Source organism: Schistocerca serialis, chromosome 10, assembly GCF_023864345.2.
Source record: "Schistocerca serialis cubense isolate TAMUIC-IGC-003099 chromosome 10, iqSchSeri2.2, whole genome shotgun sequence".
NCBI lineage: Eukaryota > Metazoa > Arthropoda > Insecta > Orthoptera > Acrididae > Schistocerca > Schistocerca serialis.
In genome coordinates, this window is record NC_064647.1 from 234,645,070 (window position 1) to 234,671,867 (window position 26,798).

At 40.1% G+C, this 26,798-nt stretch overlaps 1 protein-coding gene across 1 annotated transcript in view; it reads right to left on the bottom strand.

The window, feature by feature from the left end:
* The window catches only part of LOC126425093 (peroxidase-like), a 136,826-nt gene that overhangs the window by 73,017 nt on the left and 37,011 nt on the right, over positions 1–26,798 (bottom strand). The window contains exons 3-4 of the mRNA XM_050088011.1: positions 25,031–25,280; positions 6,247–6,452 (exon numbers count right to left, since the gene is read on the bottom strand). Coding sequence (XP_049943968.1) covers positions 6,247–6,452; positions 25,031–25,280 — 456 coding nt within the window. The remainder of the gene's footprint in view (positions 1–6,246; positions 6,453–25,030; positions 25,281–26,798) is intronic.

Sequence of the window (26,798 nt, forward strand, 5' to 3'; positions counted from 1 at the left end):
CCCAAGTTTTGCAACTGGAGGAGAGTGAAGATGAGGCAATCGAGGAATCCACTATCATGTGCACCAAAGTACAGAAATGCATTGATCTGTTCTTAGAGTATGCAGCAATTAGTTTGCCCAAACCAACAGTATGACTCTCCTAAAACTGACAGTCACTGTGAAAAAAATGGATAAAAATCAGAAACAGAAAAAATTTAATGATATTTTCCCAAAAATGGACTGAAAAAAACTGATGCAAAATGTGTTGTATTTTGAGTGTATTTTATAAATAACTTGTCTGTTTTTATTAAGCAGTGTATAAAATATGTGGTTGGCTTCCAAATGTGAAATGAAACATATTTTGTAAATACAATAACCGGGAGTGTAGAAAGAGGATGAAAATTAAGTGGACTGATAAGAAATGAGAACGTTTTCTGCAGATTTGGTAGGAAGAGAAACATGTGGAAAATATTGATAAGAAGAATGGACAAGGTGGTAGGGCGTGTGTTAAGACATCCAGGAATGGATTCAGTGGTACCTCAAGAAGTTTTAGGGGATAAAAACCGCAGGTGAAGACAGAGACTGGAATTATAAAATCAAGTAATGTGTAATGGAGGATAATGGGTGAAAATGCTGTTCTAGGGTGAAGAGGTTGACATAGGAGAGTGATTTGTGTTGGGATGCATTAAACCGGCTAGAAAATTGATGGTAAAAAGAGTTCCTGGGAAAAATATGTATTTTGGATATCCTCATTTTTGGGTTATCTGTGCAATGTCAGGTCTACATTAACACAGATAATTACAATTTTGCTGTAATACAATAACAGACCTGTTGAGTGAATGTCTCACTTCCATTATCTTGGCCATAATGTAACTTAAAGTACTGGTACTGATATTGACTGTAGACTGAGTAAGTACGAAGCCATAGGTGGAACAGTCCAAAGTACATTATCTAAGAGCTCAAGATAAGAGAAAAGAATGAAGTTTTATAAAGTGCTGGTTGGCTGAGGCAGTTTAGCTCTATGGCTAAGAGGCATGAGTGATGAGTGATAAAAACCTTAGATATGGGAACCAGAAATGAGGTTCTGGAGATCTATGAAAGGCTGCACAAGACTAGATACATTTAAAAATGATTATGTGCAGTCAGGACTGAATATTTTTGAAATAGATGATGGAAACAATGAAACTAAAGAAAGATGGCTCTAGCACTGAAACAGAATGCAAGAAAGAAGAATGCCAAAAGCTTTTTTATCATATAGACTGGATAGTAAAGGAGATGAAGAAAACACTGGCAACAACTTTGTCTGTGGCTGGGACAAGCAAATCAGCTAGCCCTTGGAAGAACAAAAAGGAGAAGAAGAAGAAAGATTTCTGAAATGTCAATGGAGATGAGATCAATGAAGATGCGAAATCTAGTTCCATTTGCAATAATACAACTCCTAACATGATTATCATTTTTTCCTCTTTTGTGTTCTATATTCCACATATAATACATATAGAACATAAGTATAAAATCTCCGAATTCTTGTCCATTCTGTAATTTTTCAAAACTTTATTATTCAGTGTATATTTACAGGCTGCTGACAATAACAATATAAATAATTTATTGAGAAACATTTAATTTAAAAAATATTGCTTGCAGGGTTATCGTACGGTATGCAGGGTTCTAAGTCAGTCAGTTGGTAGCCAGCATTCATGACACACAATCACCATGTTGTCTGTGACTGAGTCCATTGCCAGCAATCAGTAAGTACAAACACTGTCTAATGTTCCCTGTCAGCAACTGTTAGGTCCAAGTACCCATCTTATGAAATCCTGTATTAATCAGACACTCAGTTATTGAGTGACACCTAACTTAACTGTACAATTCCATGGCAGCAGTCTATAGTTGAACTACATAAATACAGTCATCGAGTGGAGGTGGACTACAATTCTCACTTCTATTTGAGTTACTGATCTTCTGAATCAAAGAAGTAAGAACTAATAGTCAGCTGACTATCATCATGAGTGACAATGTTGACAAACATACATAAATTTGAGAAGCTATTCTCTCAGTTTTATGTGCAAGTATTTAATAAAGTCACTTCAGAATTCTTTCAGTCAATGAATAAACACCGAAGGGAAGAAAAAGATTGACGAGAAATACGTTTTGCAGACCATCGAGCTTAGAGACATAGTGACACAAAATGGTGTCAGTGAAGCAATGTTCACAAAGGCTGAACTGACAGTGTGAATAACTATTGTAACAAATGAAAATTTATGCCAACCTTGGACTTTGAAAACACATTTCCTGTCCACTGCGAGTAGTTGCCTCAACTGTTATGCCATCAGGAAATGGCTCTGGGCCTGATGCAGACTTCAGTTGTCACTGGTTTTCCCTCCAATTACTTCTAAAGATTACAACAAGAAATGTGCTCACAAAATGTGCTGTAATGGCACTTCTGGTGAAAGAAATTTGGTGGAGAATCATATCTTACTTTGTCACAGGGGTTTCCACTGCCTGATAAAACAAATTTGAAGCACCCAAAAAGAGAGTAGGACATGAAACATGGCTTCATGGCTTGAGAAGGTATGTAATTTTATTTAACTGATTACAAATTTGAGTCCGATTTACAAAGAACTTTTCAGTATTAGAGCATCTATCAGTATGATGTTGCACCCTCTCTGGCCTGGATGCATTCATTGTTTTGTTTGGAAAGGGTGTCACAAAGCCATAGCAGTCTCTCCTGAGGTAAGCTGTCCCACAACTATTGCAACTAGTCTGCGATATTGTGAATACTAGCTCTGGGATAGAGTTGACAGACAAGCTCATCCCATACATGTTCTATCAGGGGCTGATCTGGGGATCTTGCTGGCATGGGAGTGTCTCAACAGGTTGCAGAAACTTCCTGGAGTCATGTGCTGTGTGTGCGCATGCCCTGTTCTGCTGAAAAACTGCACTACGATACTGCTGCAGGAGAGGTAATACTTGGGGATGCAGGATGTCAGTGACATGCCATTGTGTCATCAGAGCAATCTTGCTCACTATATGATGACGTTCCCTGCTTTCTCCCTTCATTGGTTGTCCTCGGTGTTGACATACTGGCTGAAAAAATAGGGGGTGGATGTGCAACTACTGTCTACTGTAAACAATGTTGCCGAGAGATGAATAGTTGCATTTCACAATCTTTTACTGTTTACAACCCCCCAATAATACACAGTTATATGGTCAGTGCACTGTTGTTTAACCTCCGATAAGGCTCATTAATATATTGCAGGCAAACATCCACATAGTGCTGCTACAATAGTTTACTGTTGAATATCTATGAGCAGTAAAAACATAACCACATAATTCATGTGTTATTGAAGAATAGGAGGGTGTGTATGGAGCAGACACTGTCATTGTCTTAACACATTTCTAATTGTGTAACACTTATTTCACAGTTAAGTTGAAGCATTGTTGTTCTAACCAACACAGGTTCCTCGTGGCTGTGGACTGACTGCCTCAGGACCAAAATTTGGGACCTTATATATTCTTACAATAATAGGGGCTGAAACTACACATTGTTCAAAGTTTAATTTACAGAAATTACAATTAAAACTTAACTCATTAAATTAACTGAATACATCAGAACATTGGTTCTTTTTAACAGTTTCTTCTACTGCAAGAGTTAGGCTGAATTATTTATTTAAATCATGAAATTAACAAATATAAGTACACAAACAATACTTTGTACAAAACTGTTAATTACTTTGGAATTAATTATGGGCTGGCTTTGCTAACATGTTTTTGAATAAAGCCAAATAGATACTTCAAGATTACTAGCATTTCATCTTCCAAATGTTTATAATTGGTACAGAATTTTTATTTATTTATATGTCAACAATAGAATTTAAGTTACAAAACAATTACTGATTTCTCCCTATAATGAAAGATACTAACTAGGAATAGTCAAAACGAATTAGAAAGTCAATTAGAAACATGAAACTAAGCACAAAATTAGATCTCGTGCTATATTCTTTAAAACTGAGGGCCAGCCTTTCTCTTTCATGAAAATGCAGATTACACTCATGTATGTAATTAGGTAAAAATGAAAAACGAATTTAAGGAGACAGATGGCAACACAAGATAGGAAGTAAACATATCCCAGCTTGCTTCATCAAAACATGAGTATGTGGTGTCTCAGTGTCCTTCACAGCGATCACTCAACATCCAGTATTGTTCACATCCTTTACGTATCCTGTCAAGCCTGCTAACAACACTTAATGGGAACAACATTAACGCGTGTCACTGACCATCCTATCTGCTACAGAGTGATGCAGCTTTCATCATTTACGTACTGACTGACAGTGTGTATGTGGAAGAAGTTGCGCTGACATCTGACTGTGTCTTCTGGATCTACAATTTTTGTGTCAGGCACTGACATTGTCTGAACTGAAATGAATTTTATTTAACGTTATAGGATTACATCGTCAAAAAATGTAGGCATGATGTAGAACATGTCAAAAACAGGGAACATCCACTATAACTTATTTTATAAGAAGAAATCATTTTGATTACACTCTCTGACACCACTGATTACAAAGAACAATACATACTAAATCAATTTAATAGGTATTCTTTCACACTGTAAATTTCCTTTTTCAGCAGATAGTCTTTAGCTTCTTTGTAAAGCTAGTTTCCTGTTTATTATCATAAGTTTTTGGTGGACTTTTGAATAACTCAGTATCTGAGTACCGAGGTCCTGTTTCGAGGACTGTTAGTCAGTGGACTGTGCCTCGTATCTCCTTCTTCCTCTGTGTGTTTTGGGAGTGTTCACTAGCTACCACTCTGAACTGTATCTTCACACAAAACAACAAACAAACATCATCCAAACAGACCTTGAAGGACATCATGTCATTCTCAGCTCTTAGGTGTCACAAGATGCAGATAATGAGGGGCATGTGATCAGCACGCCACTACCCCAGCTGTTGTCAGTTTTTGTGACTGGTGTTGATACTCCTCAATCAACTAGCTCGTCGATTGGCCTCAGGAGGGCTCAGTGCACCCCACTTGCCGACAACACTCGACAGAGCCAGACGGTGGCCCATCCGAATGCTAGCCAAGCCTGACAGGGCTTAACTTCGGTGATCTGACGGGAACCGGTGTTACCACTGCAGCACGGCCATTGGCATATCTTGACACAGCCATATACAGCCATGAGTAAAGTAGCCTCTGGCTGTGGGATGGTTTTACAGTTATAAAACCTTCTGACAGCCAGAGGCTATTTTATTTCTAATTATCAATCTGAATTACCTTTTCTGAAATTTGTTATTGTTTTATAACTATTCACAAAGATGTAAATGCTGAGATACCTAGATTTTCAAACTGGTTTCAGTATCTTTCAGAAATTTTCCTTCTTAAAATGATTCTAAATGTTTTGTTCATCTTTCATTAGCAGCCTTTACAGAAATATATCCTCATCTTTCAGACTGTTCCACATTTTGGTCACTGCTCAGTATTCTGATGTCACCTGCATAGAATATTGTCATCTATTTCTCATCACCACCTTCAACATTTACAAACAGATTAAAATGCTCTTCAGATTTGTTTACTAAAGGCTGGCCATAGAACTGAAGATGGTCACTGATGACGAAAACTTGTTATGATTGTGTCATAAGAATTGCTTGTGTCAAAAATTAAGATGAAAAGTGGCACTCCATATTAGATGGCTTTGGTTTTTGGCTAGTGTGAAATTGAATGAATTTAAATGAAATATATGGAGCCAGTGGGGAAGAATTCACTGAAGAAGTAATTAAATGAGGTGGTATCATTGCAAACCATTCAGAAATGTTAAACCTACAATTTAGTGAACATGTCATAACAAATGCAAGCTATTGCTGCACTATAGTTCAGTACATGAGTTAATCTGTTGAAGATAACTATAGTAGAGTATATCATGGTGCATCACAAAATCCATTCCTTCCAGTGGTGGTATTCCCACATATCCTATGATAGAATCTCTAGTTGCAGTGTACAGAAGACAAAGCAGGAATGATCAGTGACAATTGAAAGCTCAAGTCATACATGTAGGTATGCCCAGAAAACCTGTTGGTTAAGCTAATGGCTCACGATAATGAATAAATCACAGTATGGCAGAAATTTTCATTTGTTATGGCATATTCATGGTAAATGTTTCACGAGCCATGAGCCAATTATTATTCATCTGCATGTGTATGCAGTGCTTAAAGCTTCAGTTCAGGATGTCAGGGGGAAAAAAACAGTCTATTTGTGCATTAAATTTCTTACCATCGTGGAACACTGGTTGCATGAGACGTGAGTATGCAGTGTCCAGCATTCCCCACATTGGATGTTCCAGATTGTTACATGATCCATTATGCGTTCTGTAGATACTGGAAGCATTGCACCTTGGTGTTTGTAGAACATGAGATGGGTCTGCAGGAACTTTTATAGAAGTCAGCAAGTCTCCCATGGCATCTGGATGTATGTTAAATCTGTGAAAAAATTGTAGTCCAAGTGAGTTAAACCCTGTAGTATCTTCAAAATTTATGACAGATTCATCTAACTTATTATGATATACTAATTGTTCCATTTTACCTTTAGATGCAGTGAGTGATTCAGATGCTGTAAAAGTCATGGTCAGTTTTGCTTTGCACCCCTTCAGCATGTGTTCAGTTTTAACTTCTGCTTGAAATATTCTCAGATTAAAACAGAAATTTTTACTTACATTTCTAACAAAATATTTGTAAATGTGATCTATATAGGCTGATCAGTCACAACATTATGACCACTGATCTACTAGCAATGTAAACCCATCCAGGTGATGGCAGTGTCACCTGGTGAGGAATGACTGCCAGTCAGACAAACACACGGTGCATGCAATATCGGTGAGTGTGCTGTCCATATGTAGAATGGGAAAGGTGCATGGTCTGTCTGAGTTTAACTGAAGGCAGATTGTAATGGCCCAGAGGCTTGGCACAAACACTTCAGAAACTGCAAAACTTGTTGGGTGTTTGAGGAGAGCTGTGGTTAAGTGTCTTCAACACATGGCAAGACTAAGGTGAAACCATGTCCAGATGTCATGGGATTGGGCAGCCACTTCTCATTACAGATGTTGGATGTCATAGGCTGGGCAGACTTTCTCTCAGGACAGGCAGTGAACTGTGGCAGAACTAACATCAAACTTTAACGATGGGCAGAGTACAAGTGTGTCTAAACACAGAGTGCACCAAACACTCCTAATGATGGGCCTCCGCAGCCAATGACTCAGTGTTAACGCAACCCAATGTCAACATCACAACATTGCCAACTATAAGTGAAATGGGCACGTGACTATCAGAATGGGCAAGTGACTATCAGCACCGGATGTTGGCACAATGGCAGAGCATTGCATAGTCTGATCAATCCTGATACCATTTTCATCATGCCAACAGGAGGGCACAAATCCATCATCTCCCAGGGGAACTGCTCCTTGACACCTATACTGCAGGACGGAGGTGAGCTGGTGGCAGCTCCATTATGCTCTGGTGAACATTCACAGGGGCATCCATGGGTCTAGTGGAGCTCATGTAAGGTGCTATGATGGCCAAGGAGTATGTTTTCCAACAGCAGTGGCATTTTTCAACAAGATAATGTGCCATATCCGAAGGCCAGGAGTGTGACGGAGTGGTTCAATGAACACTGTGGCAAGTTCCACTTGATAAGCTGGCCCCCCAGTTTGCCAGATCTGAACCCTACCGAACACATGTGGGATGTGATTGAATGTGGTGTCAGAGCTCATGTCCCCCTTTCCTGGAATTTATGGATATTAGGTGACTTGTGTGTGCAGATGTGGCTTCCCATAAATGAAACACAGGTCAACACCAAGTAGGAGGCATCAAACTTGGGAGAAAAATCCAGGGGCCTTCCAAGCATCAAAAATTGGAGCTACCATCTGATGGAGCACAATTCTACATAGGGAAGGTGGTTATCACTGAAACAACCGGTTTCCAGTTAGACTAGCCTTTTTCATCTCTGGGTTAACCTGAATGTTACAACCGCTAAAAATAACTAGTTATTGAAAGAATCAGTTTTGTATTGGTATTATTTGCAGTAATAGACATAGACACTGAGCAAACATTGAAAAATTCTAAGACCTCTTAGACTTCTGCATCATACATTTCAAGATATGTAGAATCAAAATATCAAATAAAATAGATAAATAAAAAACTTAAGTCTGTCCACCATTCACTGCTTTTCCCTAAAAGTAATGAGGAGCTGAACACTACAAAAACACCAGCATTTTCCTATTGAGCCAAATTTTTTGGAACTCTGCTCGAAAATCATGTTGTAATCAGGGAACATACCTCTATTTGTACATTATTAATAGTCAGTGCTAAAACTGAAAACTGAGGTTGGAGAACTCTTCTCTTCATGTCTGTTTCCAAGGGCTGCAGACATGTAGACACAGGCAGCAGACCAGCTACTTCCTATTTTTATCATTAGCTACAAATAATTTTTAAGCTTTTAAATTATTCTGTTACCATAATCGCCTTGCTGTTTTATTGTTTCATACAAATGGCAGATGAATAATAAGCATTTGTGTCAGATTTGTAACATTTTTTTCTTTAATTATTTTGAGTGAAGAATTTGTTTTGGAATCAGTTATATTTACCTACTTTTTAACAGGAATTTGAATAAGTTACACTCAACTCTTTGTTAACAAAAATAAAAATGTGCTTTAAAAATATTGAAATGAACAATTAAGATAGCAGGCAAAACATAACATTTAGCAGGACTTTTACCATGACAGTAGTTAAAATTTCTATAATGAATTAATCCATTGGCCAGTATTATTGCCCACACTGTTCACAAATATTCTTTCTATAATGTGTTGATCTTTACGTCAACTGCTTGCACCAGAAACTATACCATTTAAAGATGATAGCAATCTCTCAGAACCCAAAGAACTTCTCATCAAAGATAAATATATTTCTGGCTAAAAATGACAAGTGTGTGGCATACACCTTTTACTCTCCTGCCAAAAAACAAAAGCATCACTGCTTCTGGACAATGAAGGATGCTGAAAGTAAAGCTGTACTTCACTCAGAAACAAACTTTTAGGCTCCACTAGACAACTCTATACTGCTTATGGCTCATGTGATGACCAAAGAGGATTTCCAGTTGTTCTGACCTCCTGCCTTTGAAGTAAAGATGAGAATTAGCAATCTTGCCCAAAGTTATTTACATCTGGGGTCAAATTTGTAAAGGCTTTCAGGGCAGTGAGGATGGCATTTTTGAGAACAGTCACTAAGTGGACAATAAGATTTCCTGTAATGTACTTGTTTCCAGAAACCTCCTTTGTGGCTTTTTTGAAAGATATTAAAATAGCCAACATTTCTGACAACAATTTAGTGCAGTTCAATACTTCTAGAGTAGGTATGGTGTCATAATGGAAAACAATAGATACCTGAAGACATCAGTGAGAAATTGCCACATAGACCAGGTGGGGGCAGGTCTTGCCCACTGTACACACATGCATACTGTACCAAACAGAGACAGGCACATTACTGTATCACCAGTGCAGTACCATTTCTTATATTGTGTGTTTGTTGCTCATTTCTATCTGTCAGCATTGTTATTTAAATAGCAGTGATAGCTTTCTGAGTGTAAGACCACTGACTAATGGAGAAGAAGTTTAAATTAATGGTGTCAACTTTACTGCAGATACAGCTGAGACTAACATGAACAATACACTAAATGGGCCAGATCATTGTGAGTGGTCCAAAGTCATATACAACGAGGTCAGATCAGTAGTCACAAAAATACTTGGGACGTTGTTGGAAGGTCAGCAAGTAATGAAGTAATTGCCTGTGGAACCAATGTGTGAAATAAGTACTGTAATGATGATTCCTTATTTTGGAGAATAGCTAGAACAGTAAGATTCAACTGACATTGGAAAATAATTTCATCGACATGTTTGTCCCACTTGCAAAGACTGAGTCATTTGGGCTACTCATGGTTCTGCCAGTCAAACATGGAAACACCTGCTGCTGTACTTAATTGTGACATTGACACAGAAGTATTTGTGGAACAGATGGAATTACTGGTTGAATCCTCACAAAGTATGACACAGATTGAGAAAGATGATTACATCATCAAGAAGGCTACACTCCCACTGTAAAAAATCTGGTAATTGAATGCATCAATTGAGGAAACAATTTATGGATTTTGCCAGCAGGATCCATGCAGCATGCCAAGTAGAATGCAACTCTAAAAATCAATGATTGCAATAAACAAATGCTGCTGTGTATATTTATGTGGACAGTCAAATGGTTAAAATAGTTTTGAGCACTATGGGACTTAACTTCTGAGGTCATCAGTCCCCTAGAACTTAGAACTACTTAAACCTAACGAACCTAAGGACATCACACACATCCATGCCCAAGGCCGGAATTGAACCTGTGACCGTAGCGGTCATGCAGTTCCAGACTGTAGCGCCTAGAACCGCTCGGCCACTCTGGCTGGTGTGGACAGTCAACAACAAAAATCTAGTGCTTCACATATTTAGGTGGACAAATCATAATTGCTTCATTGGACCCCGACAGGGCAAGTCAAATCAATGATGAGCCGTCTTTCACATTTAATGCTGAGGACCTTAGGAGTGTGAGGTATTATCTGGGTATCAAGGCCAATTAGTCAGATGACAAAGTAGCTGTGTTACAGAAGTATTCAATCAACTTGGAATTATAGAATGCAAGGCAGTGAGGACTTGTAACAGTTGGGGATAATCTGAAAGAATGAGTGAAATCCTACTGGTGGCATATTAACCATCTAACTTTACCTGATTCCCTAACTGACACTTGCTTAGCAGATCTAAGATGAGCCTAGCACTTCATGATCATGGTGGCAGGAAAATTTCTCCCTTACCACAAGAGAAATTTTCCTACCACCATGATCATGAAGTGCTAGGCTTCTCATCATACTGACAGTGTTTCTGCCAAAAGTTGGTGTATGAATATAATGGGACAGAACAAGAAACAGTTGCATTAGATTTTAATGCAATTCAGGTATCTTCTTCAAGAAAATTTGAGGCAACATTTCCATTATGAGAGTCACTAACCACATTACTAAACTGTAAGTGGAAATAGTACTGTCACACATGAGAAAATAATTAAACTAAGAAAATTACAGAAATCGAGAAGTTCACTTACTTCAGCCTGTGGCATGTTAAAAACTGCACAGAGCTTTATGCAAGGCAGCACATGGTTGTCCAGCAGCTCATAGTGTCAACCTCAGGCATGACCTTGTCTCTGGTGGTGTCTATGGATCCCACATTCTCACAACATGGAGCAGTTAATAGCCAGGTTGGACTATGCAAGTCTGACTCAGAGCAATGGAGAACAGGGCACACTGTTATCTAACATGGTGACAGACTGCCGTGCCAATGCTCATCTTAATGAAGAATGCACGAGAAACTGAAATTGAGTGAGAAACAAATGAGACATGACTGAGCAATGACTGTGGAAGAGTGTTGTGTCTCTGGCCATTTTATAACCTGACAGTGGGACTCCATGGCTTAAAACATAGCCCACATTGCCAACACTGCAGGGAAACTGCACTGACTTTCCCCATGTTACATACATCTTTACTGTGGGTGTGAGGTCTTTCTGAGCTTTAAGGTTGTCTCTCTCTACATGGCACTAATGTGAGGACACATTGGCAAATGCCTCCTTCTGCGACTGCATGAGCTATGAAAAAAATTTGAACAGAACACCCAAAACAGTAATGGAATTATTAATAAAAAGAGTTGATAGTGAGAAATGTAATGATCATACAGCATTGAAGGCTGATAGTCCCCATCTGGAGAAGTTCAGGTGCCAAGTTGCAAATCTTTTCAGTTGATGGCACAATGGGTGACTTGTGTGTCAGTGATGATGAAACAATAATGAGGACAACACAATATCCAGGCCCTGAGGAGAGAAAATCTTCAATCCGGCTGGGAATCATACCCAGGCCCAATGCATGGCAGTCATATGCTGTGACCACTCAGCTAACGGGGTGGACAGTAATTTATGTTAATCACATATTTATTCTGACATCACTGTCTGCTCATTATATCATTCCACAAGACACTGGCAGTTTCAAAATGTTGTGCATAAATAATTTACTGGGAGGAATTTGCAAATTAATTGAATATCTGAAATAAGAAATGCTCTAAGTGCTGAAATCATAGACTTGAAGAAAATGTGCTTTACGTATACTAGGCAGTAATAGTCATAATTTCACTATTAATGTGTTTTATTTGAATGCTAAGCATAGTACTGATTTAGTTTACAAAGGAAATTACAAACATTGTATTGTAATAGTATGAAAAATTTACTGAAAGTGGAAATGCAATGAAAAGCTCTAAATGCCATATTTTAATAGTCAGCAAAAAGATTGCAAAAGTCAATTTTGCTTTTGTAAAATTATATATGATCATGATGCAGCTTGTAACATCCAGGGCAAATATTTGCATTTTCTTGATGTCATATACTCTTATACCTTTTCTCAAAATAGGGATACCTACCCAGGCCTCAATTTCATTTAAGTTTCCCTTGGTCTTAACTACATGAGGCTTATGTTTGTCCCACCACAGCCACTGTACTTTGGATATGTTTTTATTTGATGTGTTTAAACTACAATCTGCAGCTTTCTTGAAATGTAAGGAGTCAGATGCTTTCATGTTATTGACGACAAATGACTTTATGTGTCTTGCTTGCTGTTCATGTCCTTTATATCTTCTAGAACAATATATCTGGTAACTCAAGAATAACAGTCTGTCCAGTTATGTTGTAGCTTAGCATCCAATAATGATACTTACATTATGTGTTAGAGAGCTTATGCAAGAATATAGTTACAACTTTCATCATTTTCTTTGTGCCTTTGTCCTGCTGCAACGTGGGGTCAGTCTTGTTACTATGGATTTGGTGACTTTAGTGGCTGAAGGTGGCTGGATGCCCCTCCTGTCACCACCCCAACCCCCCTGGGGATGGAATCAGTGCACCCCAGCTGTCTGCATCTAGTGTAAGCCATAAAATAGTGTGAACATTTTCAAATGTCTGCAAGTCGCGTAACTGAGGTGGAACGGGGGTACCAGCCCAGTATTCACCTAGTGGGATGTGGAAAACTGCCTAAAAACCACATCCAGGCTGGCCTTCATATCGGCTCTCATCATTAATCTGCTGGGTGGATTTGGTCAGGTGCCAGCACACCTACCCAAGTCCAGGAACCAGCACATTAGTGCTCTCAGCTATCCTGGTGGGTCAAAAATATAGTTATAACTTTAACTTATTTATTAATTTTTCTTCTTTTTCTTTATCGCTGCCACAGTACTTTCTCCTTTAATTTGTCATTTGTTTTCACTCACAATACTACAGACAACTGCTGCCTGCACTATTTCATCCAACAGTAAGGAGGAAGCACATGGAGCATAGCTGTTTCATAGATTAACTGCAGTGGCTATTAAACTACATACCATCTTTTGATTGAATTTGCTACTACATGGTCATTCATCGCAGTTTGACCTTGTTATACATTGTTGGGCTTGGCATGTAGATCTCATTTCACATAAAACCTCAAGATTACTTATTTGGCACTTAGAGATTTTTTTATTTCAAGTCTTCAATTTTATGTATTTCTTTACTGTGTTTGTAATCAACCCACAATTGTAGTCATTTGATTTGCAATTTCATCAGCTATTAGAATGTGTGACTGAAGTTTAAGGGAATTGATTTACAGCATGCTGTCTCTCTTTGTATGGTGTAGATAACAGTCTGCTTCGTCTTGCCAACATTAGTGTGAATCACTCTGAAAAAGTCTATGATCTGCAGACTCCACCGGAAAATGGAAGCAAGTAGGATTCTATAGCTAATAATATATTAGGTTCTGGTCAGGACTGAATATTGCAGCCTGTTCCAACATCTGTGTGCCAATAGCAGCATAAGTGGTTACTATTACACTGCCTGACATAAAAAATGAAATACCCGGAAGAAATGGTCAGATGTCAATATAATTTCATAAACATACAAACAACTGGTCGATGTATAAATGATGGGAGTTGCAGTTCTCTGTGACAGGTGGAATAGCTACCAGGGTATTTTAATATTGTTTATGTTTAGGGTTGTTACTAGCCTGGTAGGGTATGTGGGGGGAGTGAACAGTGTCAGATTTTGAGTGATCACTGTGAAGGACATGTACTCCTGTGAGACAGATTAATCAGCATGTGAAGAGTTCAAAATGGACCTCACTGTGGTTGACCACTTAGTCAACTAGACAAAATGTGCAATAACTAGATTTGTGTGGCATTTGCATGTTACAGTGGCCCAATGCTGGACTGCACGGGAATGTGGGAACACGGAAACAGGCATGCTCGTCATCGATGTTCTGACAGACCATATTTGATCGTTGTGAGGGAGGATCACCTTACTGTGTGTCAAACACATCGTACCCCTTCACATCTGCACCTGGAATCCGAGAACAAGTAAAATATACTCCCACAACATGGGTTGGAGGCCAGCAGCAGCCTGATTAGGGAATTACCATTCCATGCATAGGCTGCCGATATCTCTATATTTGGAGGGATACCATGACTGGAAAATATGGACTGCTGATAAATGGCAATGCACTGTGTTCAGTGATGAGTGGAAGTTATGTACTACCGCATATGGCCGTTATCAGTGATTATGGAGTAGATGTGGGGAGAGACCCCATTCTTCATTTTGGAGTACTAGTGTCTTTGTGTTGGGTGCTTCTTTATAAATTTGACTCGGATTTGGAATCACTGAAATAATGTCAGACACACTCTCAACCAGTGAAGTTTCATTTTGTTCCATCCTCCTCTTCTGGGTGCTTCATTGTTTATGTCAATGTAAGTTAATACATTCACCCACCTTTCTTAAATCACAACACTCCACAGACCTTGTAATGTGTAGCCACTACTATTTCCCAAAGTGGTTCTGTCAACAGCTGAGCCTATTTTGGTGTGGTGATGCACAAGCCACTCGTTCGCCAACTGACGAGGCAGGTGTCAGCTGACACCTCACTGAGAACTCTGCTCTTGCTCTCAGTTTAATCTGTGCTGGCTGCCACAGCCCAGACAGCCTACTGTCTGGCTTTGCCGTACCACGTGCCCTGCCACTATACAGATTTGTCATTTACAGACAGCCTTTTTGTTCAGCTAGCAACGAGTGACCTGTTCTAAGCTCATTTTCAGTAGATTTAACAAATTGCAATTAGTTCAATGAAAAATCACATAAAGTTGCAAATTTCACTTTTTTTGTTCACTCGAAGACTAGTTTTGGGCCAGAACCCATTTTCAAATCATCCTACAGAGCAGGAAACCAAATTTACACTCATGTACAATACAGGCATTACTAATTTTTTTAAGAACATGTCAAAAAAAGCAGAACATATTGTTTCAAGATTTACATAACATAGTCAAAAATGGTATTTCCAAAAATGCAAAAACAATGTCAATAATGTTCAAATGAACGGTTAAAATTTGGTATTACCTGTTTTGTACATAAGAGTAAATTTGGTTTTCTGCCCTGCAGGATGATCTGAAAATGGATCCTGACTCAAAGCCCACCACCAAGTGAATAAAAAAAAGTGAATTTTGCTGGTTTTTGGTTGTAGGCCTATTGGTTTATCGAAGTTGCTGACTCACAGCCATTCCATCATGCTCGAAGTTCAAAAAGTGCAATTAACTTCCCTAGTGGTACTTTGCACACTGTTACTATGCCTTAAAGACTGCCAAAACATGAGGCTGGCAGTGCAGAAAATATCAGTCCCAAGATACATTTAACTACATCATCATCATCATCATCATCATCATCATCATTTAAGACTGCTTATGCCTTTCAGCGTTCAGTCTGGAGCATAACCCCCTTATAAAATTCCTCCGTGATCCCCTATTCAGTGCTAATATTGGTGCCTCTTCTGATGTTAAACCTATTACTTCAAAATCATTCTTAACTGAATCCAGGTACCTTCTCCTTGGTCTGCCCCGACTCCTCCTACCCTCTACTGCTGAACCCATGAGTCTCTTGGGTAACTACATAATTCTGCTTATTGCTACACTTATGCAAGTACCTCGATTTTTATCCTTTTAACTCTAATGAAAATGTGATGACTCTTTACTGAACTACAGTACATCCACTGACATGTAAATATCACTCAATTGGATGTTGTCTCGCCAAAGGCAAACTGAAGAACATTGTTGACACAAGTGTTAGCTTTCAACGTTAGTTAACATTTCTTACTTGGCGATATATATTTTCATAACTGATGACACCTATAGTTTCTCTTCCTCATTGTTAGAAATGCAGTCACCTTTCCAAGATCAATCTGGTTTTTAGCAAGCAATTAGCAAAAGAAATTGGAAACTGGGATAGCTATGTCTTTCTTTAATAAAGATGAAAGCTGTAAGGTGTCATAACTTTTGTATTGCATCCTAAATTTGAAAAACACTGAAATTCTTCCTAACCTATTGTAAAGTACATTGTGAAAATGTTGACGGGTCTGCACCCTATTCTTGGGATCTTCTCACTTGCTTCTTAAAATGGGGACTGATGACCTTAGCAGTTAAGTCCCATAGGATTTCACACCCATTTTTGCTTCTTAGAATTCCAGAGATAAAATTTACTTCAACATCTATAATGTTTCCCATATGGATTATTCAGGTATTAAAATCATTATGTCCCAACAGCATTATCTTGCAATTGACTCTCAAACACTAAACAGCCACAGAACCATTAGAGGCTTTCACTGCAGATGACTGCACTCCTCTTACACTCAGGGAACTGACTGGAGCCCTGACATACATTTCTGTAGCCATTCTAGTTGACAGATCTTATACAGTGAACAATTTAAGTTAGACTCATATTGTTGTTGTAATGGTCTTCAGTCTGAAGACTGGTTTGATGCAGCTCTCCATGCTAGTTTATCCTGTAAAAGCCTCCTCCTATCCAAATAACTACTGTAACCTAGATTAGTTTGCACCTACTTACTGTGTCTCATTCAACAACTAGATCTCCCTCATCAATAATTCCTGCCCCCTTTCACACTTCCTTTCATTAACAAACTGATATTTCATTGATGCCTTGGGATGTGTTCTATCAACCAACCCATTCTTTTGGATAAGCTGGGTCACAAATTTCCTTTTCCCATTATTCGGTTTAGTACATTCTCTCTAGTTATTTGATCTAATCATCTAATCTTCAGCATTCTTATGTAACACCACATTCCAGAAGCTTCTGTTCTCTTATTGCCTGAAGTGCCTAACATCCATGTTTACTTCCATACAAGGCTGCACCTCAGACAAGAACCTCCAAAAAAAGACTTCCGAACTTTTACATGTATGTTACAAAAGATTTGTAAGAACTGCTTTCCATGCTATAGCTATTGTGCCTTTTTTATCTGCCCTGCTTTGGATATCAGCAGTTTTTTGTTGCCCAGATAGCAAAACTCATCTACTAGTTTAATTCTCTCAGCATATGACTACATCCCATTTCTTTCATTTTAGTCTTATTGATATTCAACTGATGAACACTTTTACGTGCACTATCTACTCTCCCTGACAGAATGAAAATGTCACTGGGAAGCCTCAAAGTTTTTATTTCTTCTCTCTGAACTTTAATTCCTTTTGTAAATATTTTTGTTTTCTTCACAGCTTACACAAAATACAGATTGAATAATTTCGGGGGTAGCCTAGAAACCTATCTCACATACTTCTCAACCACTGCTTCCTTTCCACATCTTTTGACCCTTATAACTACAGTGTGGTTTCCCTCCAAGTTTTAAATAGCCTTTTGCTTCCTGTAAGTTATCATTCTACATTCAGAATTTCAAAGAGTGTGTTCCATTCAACACTGTTACAAGCTGTCTCTAAGTCTGCACATCTAGGATATGTAGGTTTGATTTTCTTCAACCTCTTGTCTAAGATAAGTCATAGGGTCACTGCCCTAATTTTTCTGTACCAGGCAGCAAATTTCAACATCCAGATAAGTCACTAATTAAGAAATTTAATAAATTATTGAAATTACAAACCTAAGAAACTTACTTGGAATGTGGTAAGCCACCACATAGTTGTACATTGTTTAAAGTTCATTACTGTGTGAAGTACCAAGCATAAAACTCAGTCTTAACAGTTTTATGAAAAGACTAGACTGTTACTGACTATACGATGGTGATGTTGAGCTGCAGACAGGCACAGCAAAAAGACCACTAAACAAATAAGCTTTTGTCCAAAAGTCCTTCTTCTGAAGTAGACAAAATACAGGTTGCATAAAAAAGGATCATCTGATTTGTCACATCTATATTTCTAAAACTAATAAACATATACATATTTTTTGATGGATGGGAAATTCAAAAAGGTTTTTTTCATACATTTTCATAGGTGTTCAATGTGCCCCCCTTGAGATGCATGGCATATGTTAGTGCAGTAGTTTGGAGAGTCCCTCTCATGTTGTACAACTTTATGTGGTTGTTCCATACCCTATATTCGCACATTATGACAATTCATCTTTCCATTGAAATGGAATGTCACCTTGCCACTAAACACTAATAAGCGTGGAAGAAAAGTGTCATCCTCCCTCTTGCAAGAAGGAAGTTACAGAGGTCCACATGTTGTTGTTTATCACCTTCACAAAGAGCCTGAAGTGGCTGAATTTTGTATGGTTTCATGTGTTAATGTTGACGCAACACGTGCCAGATGGACATCGGGACCATGTTGAGCCCTCAAGCTGCATGGTGAATGGATTTCTGTGAACTCTTTGTGAAACTATGGCAGATGCATTGGACATCTGTGTCAGACACTCAGGGATGGCCTGGTGATTTGCCTTTACACAAATGACCTGTTTCTCAGAATTGTTCATGCCATTGTCTAATGCTCTGTGCTGTAGGAGGATCCACATCACACCTAGTATGCAAGTCACAATGAACAGTTATTACTGATCCCAATAGTGCAAAACACAGAACACAAAACACTTCCTGTTGTCTCAACACCAGTTTTGTTAGAACTAAAGTGGGTGCACACTGCTGCCACCTAGTGGGAACCATGTAAAACTCTAGAGTTTGCTCTTTCCAACAGTACATTTTTGATGCACGTATCTCAAATAACCTAACAGTTATGATTTTTAAAATTCTTTTTGATACACCCAGTATATACCCATTCATACATACACACACAAAGGCCAGAATATGAGCAACTATGGATGGTGGGAGTGGAAATTTGAGTAGTGGGAGCTAATGAGGAGGCTATGGCAGGGATGAATATCCCCCAGATTGCCTCTGCCACTACCCATAATTGCTTGGCAACCAGAGACATTGGTTGTGTGTGTGTGTGTGTGTGTGTGTGTGTGTGTGTGTGTGTGTGTGTGTGTGTGTGTGTGTGTTTGCGTGAATGTGTTGTTTTGTCTACTTCAGAAGAAGGCCTGTTGGCCAAAAGCTTACTTGTTTAGTAGTGTCATGTTGTACCTGTATGTGAGTCAACATCTCCTCTATATGGTCAGTAGCAATTTGTCCTTTCCCTGAAATTGTCATTATTCCATCCTGAATTTTCTGTTGTTTGATTCAATCTTAATGATTTGTTTGATGCCAAATTATTCAGTGTGAACCCATGTGGAACAGCTAGGCTGCAGTGGACACCATGATTTTTTATGCTGATGGACTTTTAAAGACCCAGTGATTGTCTTTGAGAAATATTTGCAACTGTTAATCTTTTTTCATACTTTGTTTGAGTGAAGGTTTATCAGGCAGAGACACAAGCCAGTACTTCATTATGGAAGTGTTTTCTGAAAAGAACTGTCACAGTCAACACTAGGAAATGTGTGTGTAATAGCCTGGTCTTTGTTGAAATGAATTGAACTCATTAGATAAGCTGATTATTGCCCATATGTGTGTGGGTATACAATAATAAATGTGCAAGTAAGTCAACTACAAATCATTGTTATGGAATCTGTTATGTTCAGTTTAATGACAAATACAAATAGTTCTCAACAAGAGACTGAAAAGACTGCAAGGTTAAGATGTTACTGAGAAACTTCATTCAATAACCAAGTTAGTAACACTACAATGTCCCTGGCTGGGTGCACTGTTGACACTAGCAAATAGTGCCTTAAAGAGTTCCACAATTTTTTGAGGTAAATGTGTTGGATGTCTCAGCTTAGACATGTACAATGAGTAGGGTGGGAGGTCATCTGTGTCCTTGATAAAAATGGTCTTTACAAGCCACACATGAATCCTGTTGTGAAATGTCAAAATTAATTATCCATTTGCCAAGGAAACTATTATGTCATCCCCTCATTCCTATCCCATTAGCTCAGATCCTGGATATGCTCTTCCAAGTCACCCAATTACAAACAGTTGCAGTTAGTTTCTTGGGCATTAATGTTGGGTGATTTAACAGGTGAATCAAGATGTGATAGGGTAACTGAATGTTCCTCAAAAATGTATGTATGTAGTCCTATGAATGTGACTGTTTTCATATTAGAAGAAGGGAGTGTCAAACACATATTCATCATTATGACTTGGTGACCAAGAATGTTAAAATCAACACCCTCCTCCATGTTTACGGTAACCTGAATGGGAGGGCCTCAGTCATGGCACAAAAAACACCCCCAGAATATTAAAAGCCATCTCCGGCCTGAACTACAGTCTTCAAATGCTTCAGGTGAAATGACTCATTCAGCTGTCGGTGCAGCCAACGCCGTGTATTATTTGAAACAAAGTGACTTGTGACTTGTTGGACCACACTGCACTCCTCCAAGTCGCCTATGCTGCAGTTTCTGTGTTGTTTGGCTCCGCGTTCAGCTTACAGTGTTCTCCTTTTAGATATAACATGTTTTCAGGTTTGAGCTTACAGACATTTGTAGATCTGAATGTCTGCACCTGAAAATTAATTATCTTCAGACCACACCAGTGTAATTGTGATGGACTTTGTCGCTGATACAGTCTTGCTTACTCTGAGGTGACAAAAGTCATGGGATTCTTCCTAACATCATGTCAGACCTCCTCTGCCCAGTGTAGTGCAAGAAGTCGATGTAGCACGGATTTGACATATCGTCAGAAGTTCTGTGCAGAACTATTGAGCCATGCTGCTCCTATAGCTGTTTATAATTGCAAAAGTGTTCCCAATGAAGAATGTTGTGCACGAACTGATCTGTCGATTACATCCGATAAGTGTTCGATGTGATCCGTGTCGGACAATCTGGGTTCCCAAAGTATTTGGTCAAACTGTCCAGAATGTTCTTCAAAGAATCACAAACAATTGTGGCCTGTAACACGGCACGTCGTCAACCATTAAAATTCCATCTTTATTTGGAAACGTCAAGTCCACAAATGGCTGCAAACAGTCTCCAAGTAGACGAACACAGTCATTTCCAGTCAATGATTGGTGCAGTGGAACCAAGTCCATTCCATGTACACACAAACCACACGATTATGGAGCCACCAGCAGCTTGCACAGTGCCTCCCTGACAATTTGGGTCCACGGCTTTGTGACTTCTGCACCACAGTCACCCTAAAATCAGCTCTTACCAACTGAAATAGGGGTTCATCTGACCAGGCCCAACTGAAAATGTCACGGGCCCAGGAGAGGTGCTGCAGGTGATGTCGCGCTGTTAGCAGAGGCACTCGCACGGGTCATCGGCTGCCATAGCCCATCGATGACAAATTTTGCCTCGCTGTCCTAACGAATACGTTCATCGTACATTCCACATTGATTTTTGCAGTTAGTCGAAGCAGCGTTGCTTGTCTATTAGCACTAACAACTCTACATAAACCTTTTGTCATTTCAAGTGGAGGCTGTCGGCTACTGCTTTGTCTGTAGTCAGACATAATGCCTGAAATTTGGTATTCTCGGCACACACTTAACCCTGTAGATCTGCCCTTGTGCTCTTCTAGTCTCTTTTCGGCAGTTCTTTTTGTAGTATCCACGTACCCCTCCCCACAACTACACGGAATTTTACAAATTTGTGGTTTTTCCAGCAGTTGGAGAGCATCCTTTGCCAATTTTAGGTTATCTTTTATCTTCGAGGTGTGTTTGTAGATTACCGAGATGTTCCGTTTTATCAAGATTTTCGCTATGCACTGAGTAACATCCGTAATGAAACACTATATGGAGAGGCCAAAGTGATTGTAAAGTACCCCAGGAATTTCAATAGGAAGGAGGAGGGTGTCAAATTGAATGATATCTGGATTGCAGTGATGTAGAAGATGTGTACCAGTCTTCCACCATAGGGTCATAGCAACAGCGAACGACAGCAGTCGACAATAGCCAATTGTGCTTGGGTATTCAAAACGTGTGACATCACGCCACTGCATGGAGGCACACGTAAATGGAATTTTGGTGCTGTCAGTAGCAAGCCAGGGTGTGAATCAGACACTCAAAGAAGCTACGATCCCCATGAGAATGTCCTCTGGAGATGGGACGAAACGTTGGGTTTAGATGCGGAATCCATTCAGTTGGGAGGAGCACACCACAGAACTGCAGAAACACCTTAACAAATCTGTATTTCCAATTCGAGTGTTAGCAGACACAGGCGACATAAAAATGAAAAATCTTGCATACTTTGCCTACTTTCTTTCCATAATGTCATATGGTATAATATTTTGGGGTATCTCTTCAAGTCAAACAAAAGTTTTGAGAGTCCAAAAGTGTGTAATACGTATTATCTGTGGAGTAAATTCACGGACGTGCTGTAGAAACCTCTTCAAAGAACTGGGTATACTAACTACTGCCTCTCAGTATATTTACTCCTTAATGAAATTTGTCCTAAATAATATATCTCTTTTTCCAAGAAACAGCTCAGTTCATACATGGATTAGATTAGATTTACTTTCATTCCAATTGATCCATAGTGAGGAGGTCCTCCAGGATGTGGAACATGTCAGAAAAACAACAATACATGACAAATATTTACAACTAAAACAAATAAGCTAATGTACCATTCCACAGGTCCCAAGTGGAATGATCGTCATTTTTTAATGAACACTAAGAGTCATTTTACAAATACTAATGCACTGAATTTAAAATAAAAAAGTTTTTATTTATTTATAAGGTAATATAAATGTAATACAACTACTGTAATACTTATTTACAATGAACACATTACTGCACTGAAATGGTGCAGAAGTTAGATTATACTTACATACACACACACACACACACACACACACACACACACACACAAATTTTCAATGAACACATTACTGCACTGAAATTGTGCAGAAGTTATGTTGTACTTATATACAAATCAGTTGGTTTTACCAAGAAATTCATCAATGGAGTAGAAGGAGTTGGCCATCAATAAATCCTTTAGGCTTCTCTTAAACTGAAGTTCATTGGTTGTTAAGCTTTTTATGGCTGCTGGCAAGTTATTGAAAATGTGTGTTCCTGAATAATGCACAATACCAGGAACAAAAATGATCTGCACAAGGACTTAAAAGCACTTACTTTAGTTCAAAAAGGGGTCCACTACTCAGGAACACTCATCTTCAATAATTTGCCAGTAAACATAAAAAATTTAGTTACAAATAAAGATCAGTTTAAAAGGAGCCTGAAAGACTTACTAGTGGCCAACTCCTTCTACTCCACTGCCGAATTTTTTAATAGAAACAAATGATGTATTGTATATACTCAAACTAATAGTATTGTTATTTCAGCTTTCAAAAAAAAAAAAAAGACAACTTCCACATCCACGAGGATCTCCTCAGCACGGATCTATGGAATGAAAAAATAATCTTATCTAGACCACGACGTAATAACCCGGAACATATTATTAACTGTGATATTTCCGGCCATGAAAGTTTAACATTTTGTTCGGTGAACTTGCCCTCATCAGCCAGTACATTATGGCCACCAAAGTACTGTTGATATAAACCCATCCAGGTGACAGCAGCGTCACCTGGAGAGGAATGATTACTAGTCAGACACGCACGGCGCATGCAGTACCAGTGAGAGTGCAGTCCGTGTGTAGAATGGGGAAGGTGCTCCTCTGTATAAGTTTGACTGAGCGCAGACATTGATAGCCCAGAGGCTCGGCACGAGCATTTCGGAAACTGCATGACTTGTCAGGTATTTGAGGTGTGGTGTGGTGAGTTTCCTCAACATATAGCAAAACTAAGGTGAAACAACATCCAGACGTCGTGGGGTTGGACAGCCACCCCCCGTTACAGATGTCGGACCCCGTATACCGGACAGACTTATAAAACAGGTCAGGCAGCGAAATGTGGTGGAACTAATATCAGACTTTAGTACTGGACAGAGTACAGGGTGTTTTGACACACGGTGCACGAAACACTCCTAACTGTGGGCCTCTGCAGCCAACGACCCGTGCGTGTGCGAATGTTAGCCACGTGACATCGGCAGTTGAGACTGAAATGCTCATTTGACCATAGTCACTGGATGCTGGCGCAGTGGCAGAGCAGTACATTCTGACGAATCTCGATACCTTCTTCATCGTGCCTATGAGAGAGTGTGAATCCGTCATCTTCCAGGGAAACAGCTCCTAGACATCCATACTGGTGACGGTTCCGTTATGCCCTAGGAAAGATTGATGTGGGCATTCACGGGTCTAGTGGAGCCGGTGCGAGGCATCGTGACAGCCGAGGAGTACTGTACACTGTTTGCAGACTGCGTACTTCCTTTCGTGGGGATAATGTTTCCCGATGGCAGTTGCATTTTTCAACAAAATAATGCACCGTGTCTCAATGCCGGGAGTGTGACGGAGTAGTTTGAGGAACACAGTGGCCTCCCAACTTTTCAGTTATGTACCTGGTCAAATGCATCTGGGAGGTGATTGGAAGTGGCGTCAGAGCTCATTGCCCCACTCCGCAGAATAGGGGAATCGGGTGACTCGCGTGTGCAGATGCGGTGCCAAGTCCCTCCGGCGAGCTACCGAGGCCTCGTCGCTCCTGTGCCACGACGCATCGTTGCCGTTATCCGTGCCGAAGGTGGACGTACTGGCTGTTAGGTAGTCGGTCATAATGTTCTGGCCGATCAGAGTATTTGAGGTGAACTCGTGAGGGGCTCGAACCGCGCGGTACTCACTGGCGGGAGAGCTGTCTGGAGAGCGCGCTGGTGTCGGCCAGGTCCCGCAGGGTGTCGGCCACGCGCGCCCTCTGCCCGTCGCTGGCGACGTTGGTGAGGTAGTGGTGGTACTCGGGGGAGCCCCGCGCCACCCGCTGCCTCTGCGCCGCCGCCGCCTCCCGCTCCCTCAGCCTCGCCGCCAGCCGGCCGCCCCTCTCCAGACCCTGACGCACCGCCTCTGCCAGCTCAGAGTCACTTGCGGCCACGTCATCTGCACAAGTTATTCACAAAACTACTCTCCAGTATCTCTGGCACCCACCTATTGCACAGTCTCGCAACGTATTCTAAAGTCAAATGCCATGAGGTGCCAGCTGTAATGTGGTATACCAAGAAACAGTATGTGGGTATGCGTGCTGTGCTCTCCGTTCCCACCACAAAGTGCACATTACAACTAAATTTAAAAGAGAAAGTTGGCAGGAGTGCATTGGAACAGAATGCATGTTTTAGAAACGTGCACAAGTTTAGAATTTGAGGCACACGTTTATTTATTTATCCACAAATTACACATTATTAAAAACTACTTACAAAATTGTTTAGCAGTCTGTTCATTACAGTTGAGATCCAATTCTTAGTTCCTCCAATCGAGGTATAAAATTAAGTTCCAGACAAGAAGTCAAACCATTGACACACACTTTAACTTCCGACCTGCATAGGACAGGAGAAACACAGTTGGATGTACGTGAGTACTATGACCGGGCACTGATGTATGTGGAGGGCGAAATGAAAACCTTGTGCATTGGGAAAGTGAGGAATCGGGAACCATGTGGTTGCCAGACGTGGGCGAGAAACAGTTAATAACTTGCATAACAAAATTTTGTAGTCTCACGCATAATTTACTGTCGCCAGTATCGGAGGGAGGGGCCTGCTACGACATGTTGCACAAGTTAAAATAGGCATCTGTACATTCGAGCGATGCTGGCAGGTACACCACCAGCACTTTTTGGTGAATGAGGCGCCTGAAAGTTATCTGCAAAAAGTGATGCGATGCCAACTCACCAAAATGTGTTCACGCACTATCGTCGGGAAACCTCATTAGATAACATTGTACATAGACTGAAGCAGCAAATGACACACTAACTTAGGCACTGTTACCACCCCTCAGTTATCGCACACACTCGAGAATGGCGTCGTCTACAGCTGGGGAAAGTCTGGCGGAAACGCCTGTTTCTGTAAGTGGTGGTGGGGGAAAAGACACTCCTGTCAGCTGTTGCCTCTGTGCGCAGGCTCTCTGGCGAAAGCCCAGGTGCAGCAGTGCGGGATCTCGAAATTTGGGATTTAGTGGCGCCACTGAGGTGGCAGAAGCCATGTGACAGCAATACACACCTGGGAACAGGGGTGGGGGCACGACGTGAAGGGCCCATCATTTGACCCAGCACGACCGATCCAGCACCGTGGAACACAGTTCGTTGAGGAAACAGTGCATGAAGTTATGCCGTTGTGGCAGCGGTCTGTCCTGCTGCAAAATGAAGTTGGCTACCTCTTCTGTCAATTGAAGCAACAACCAGAAAGAAAGCATGCAAGATAGGTTATTCTTGTAACAATAACTTCTGAAGGAGGAGAATGGACCAAAGATCCTGTGGTTGGTTATGGCACAGAAAACATCAAGTTTTGGAGAATCGCGTTCATAGTACAGGGAGGCACGTATGTCTTGTGTACCCCACGTTCTCAAATTATACTTTCTCACTTGGCCACTTTAATGAAATGTGACTTTCTCAGAGAACACAAGTCT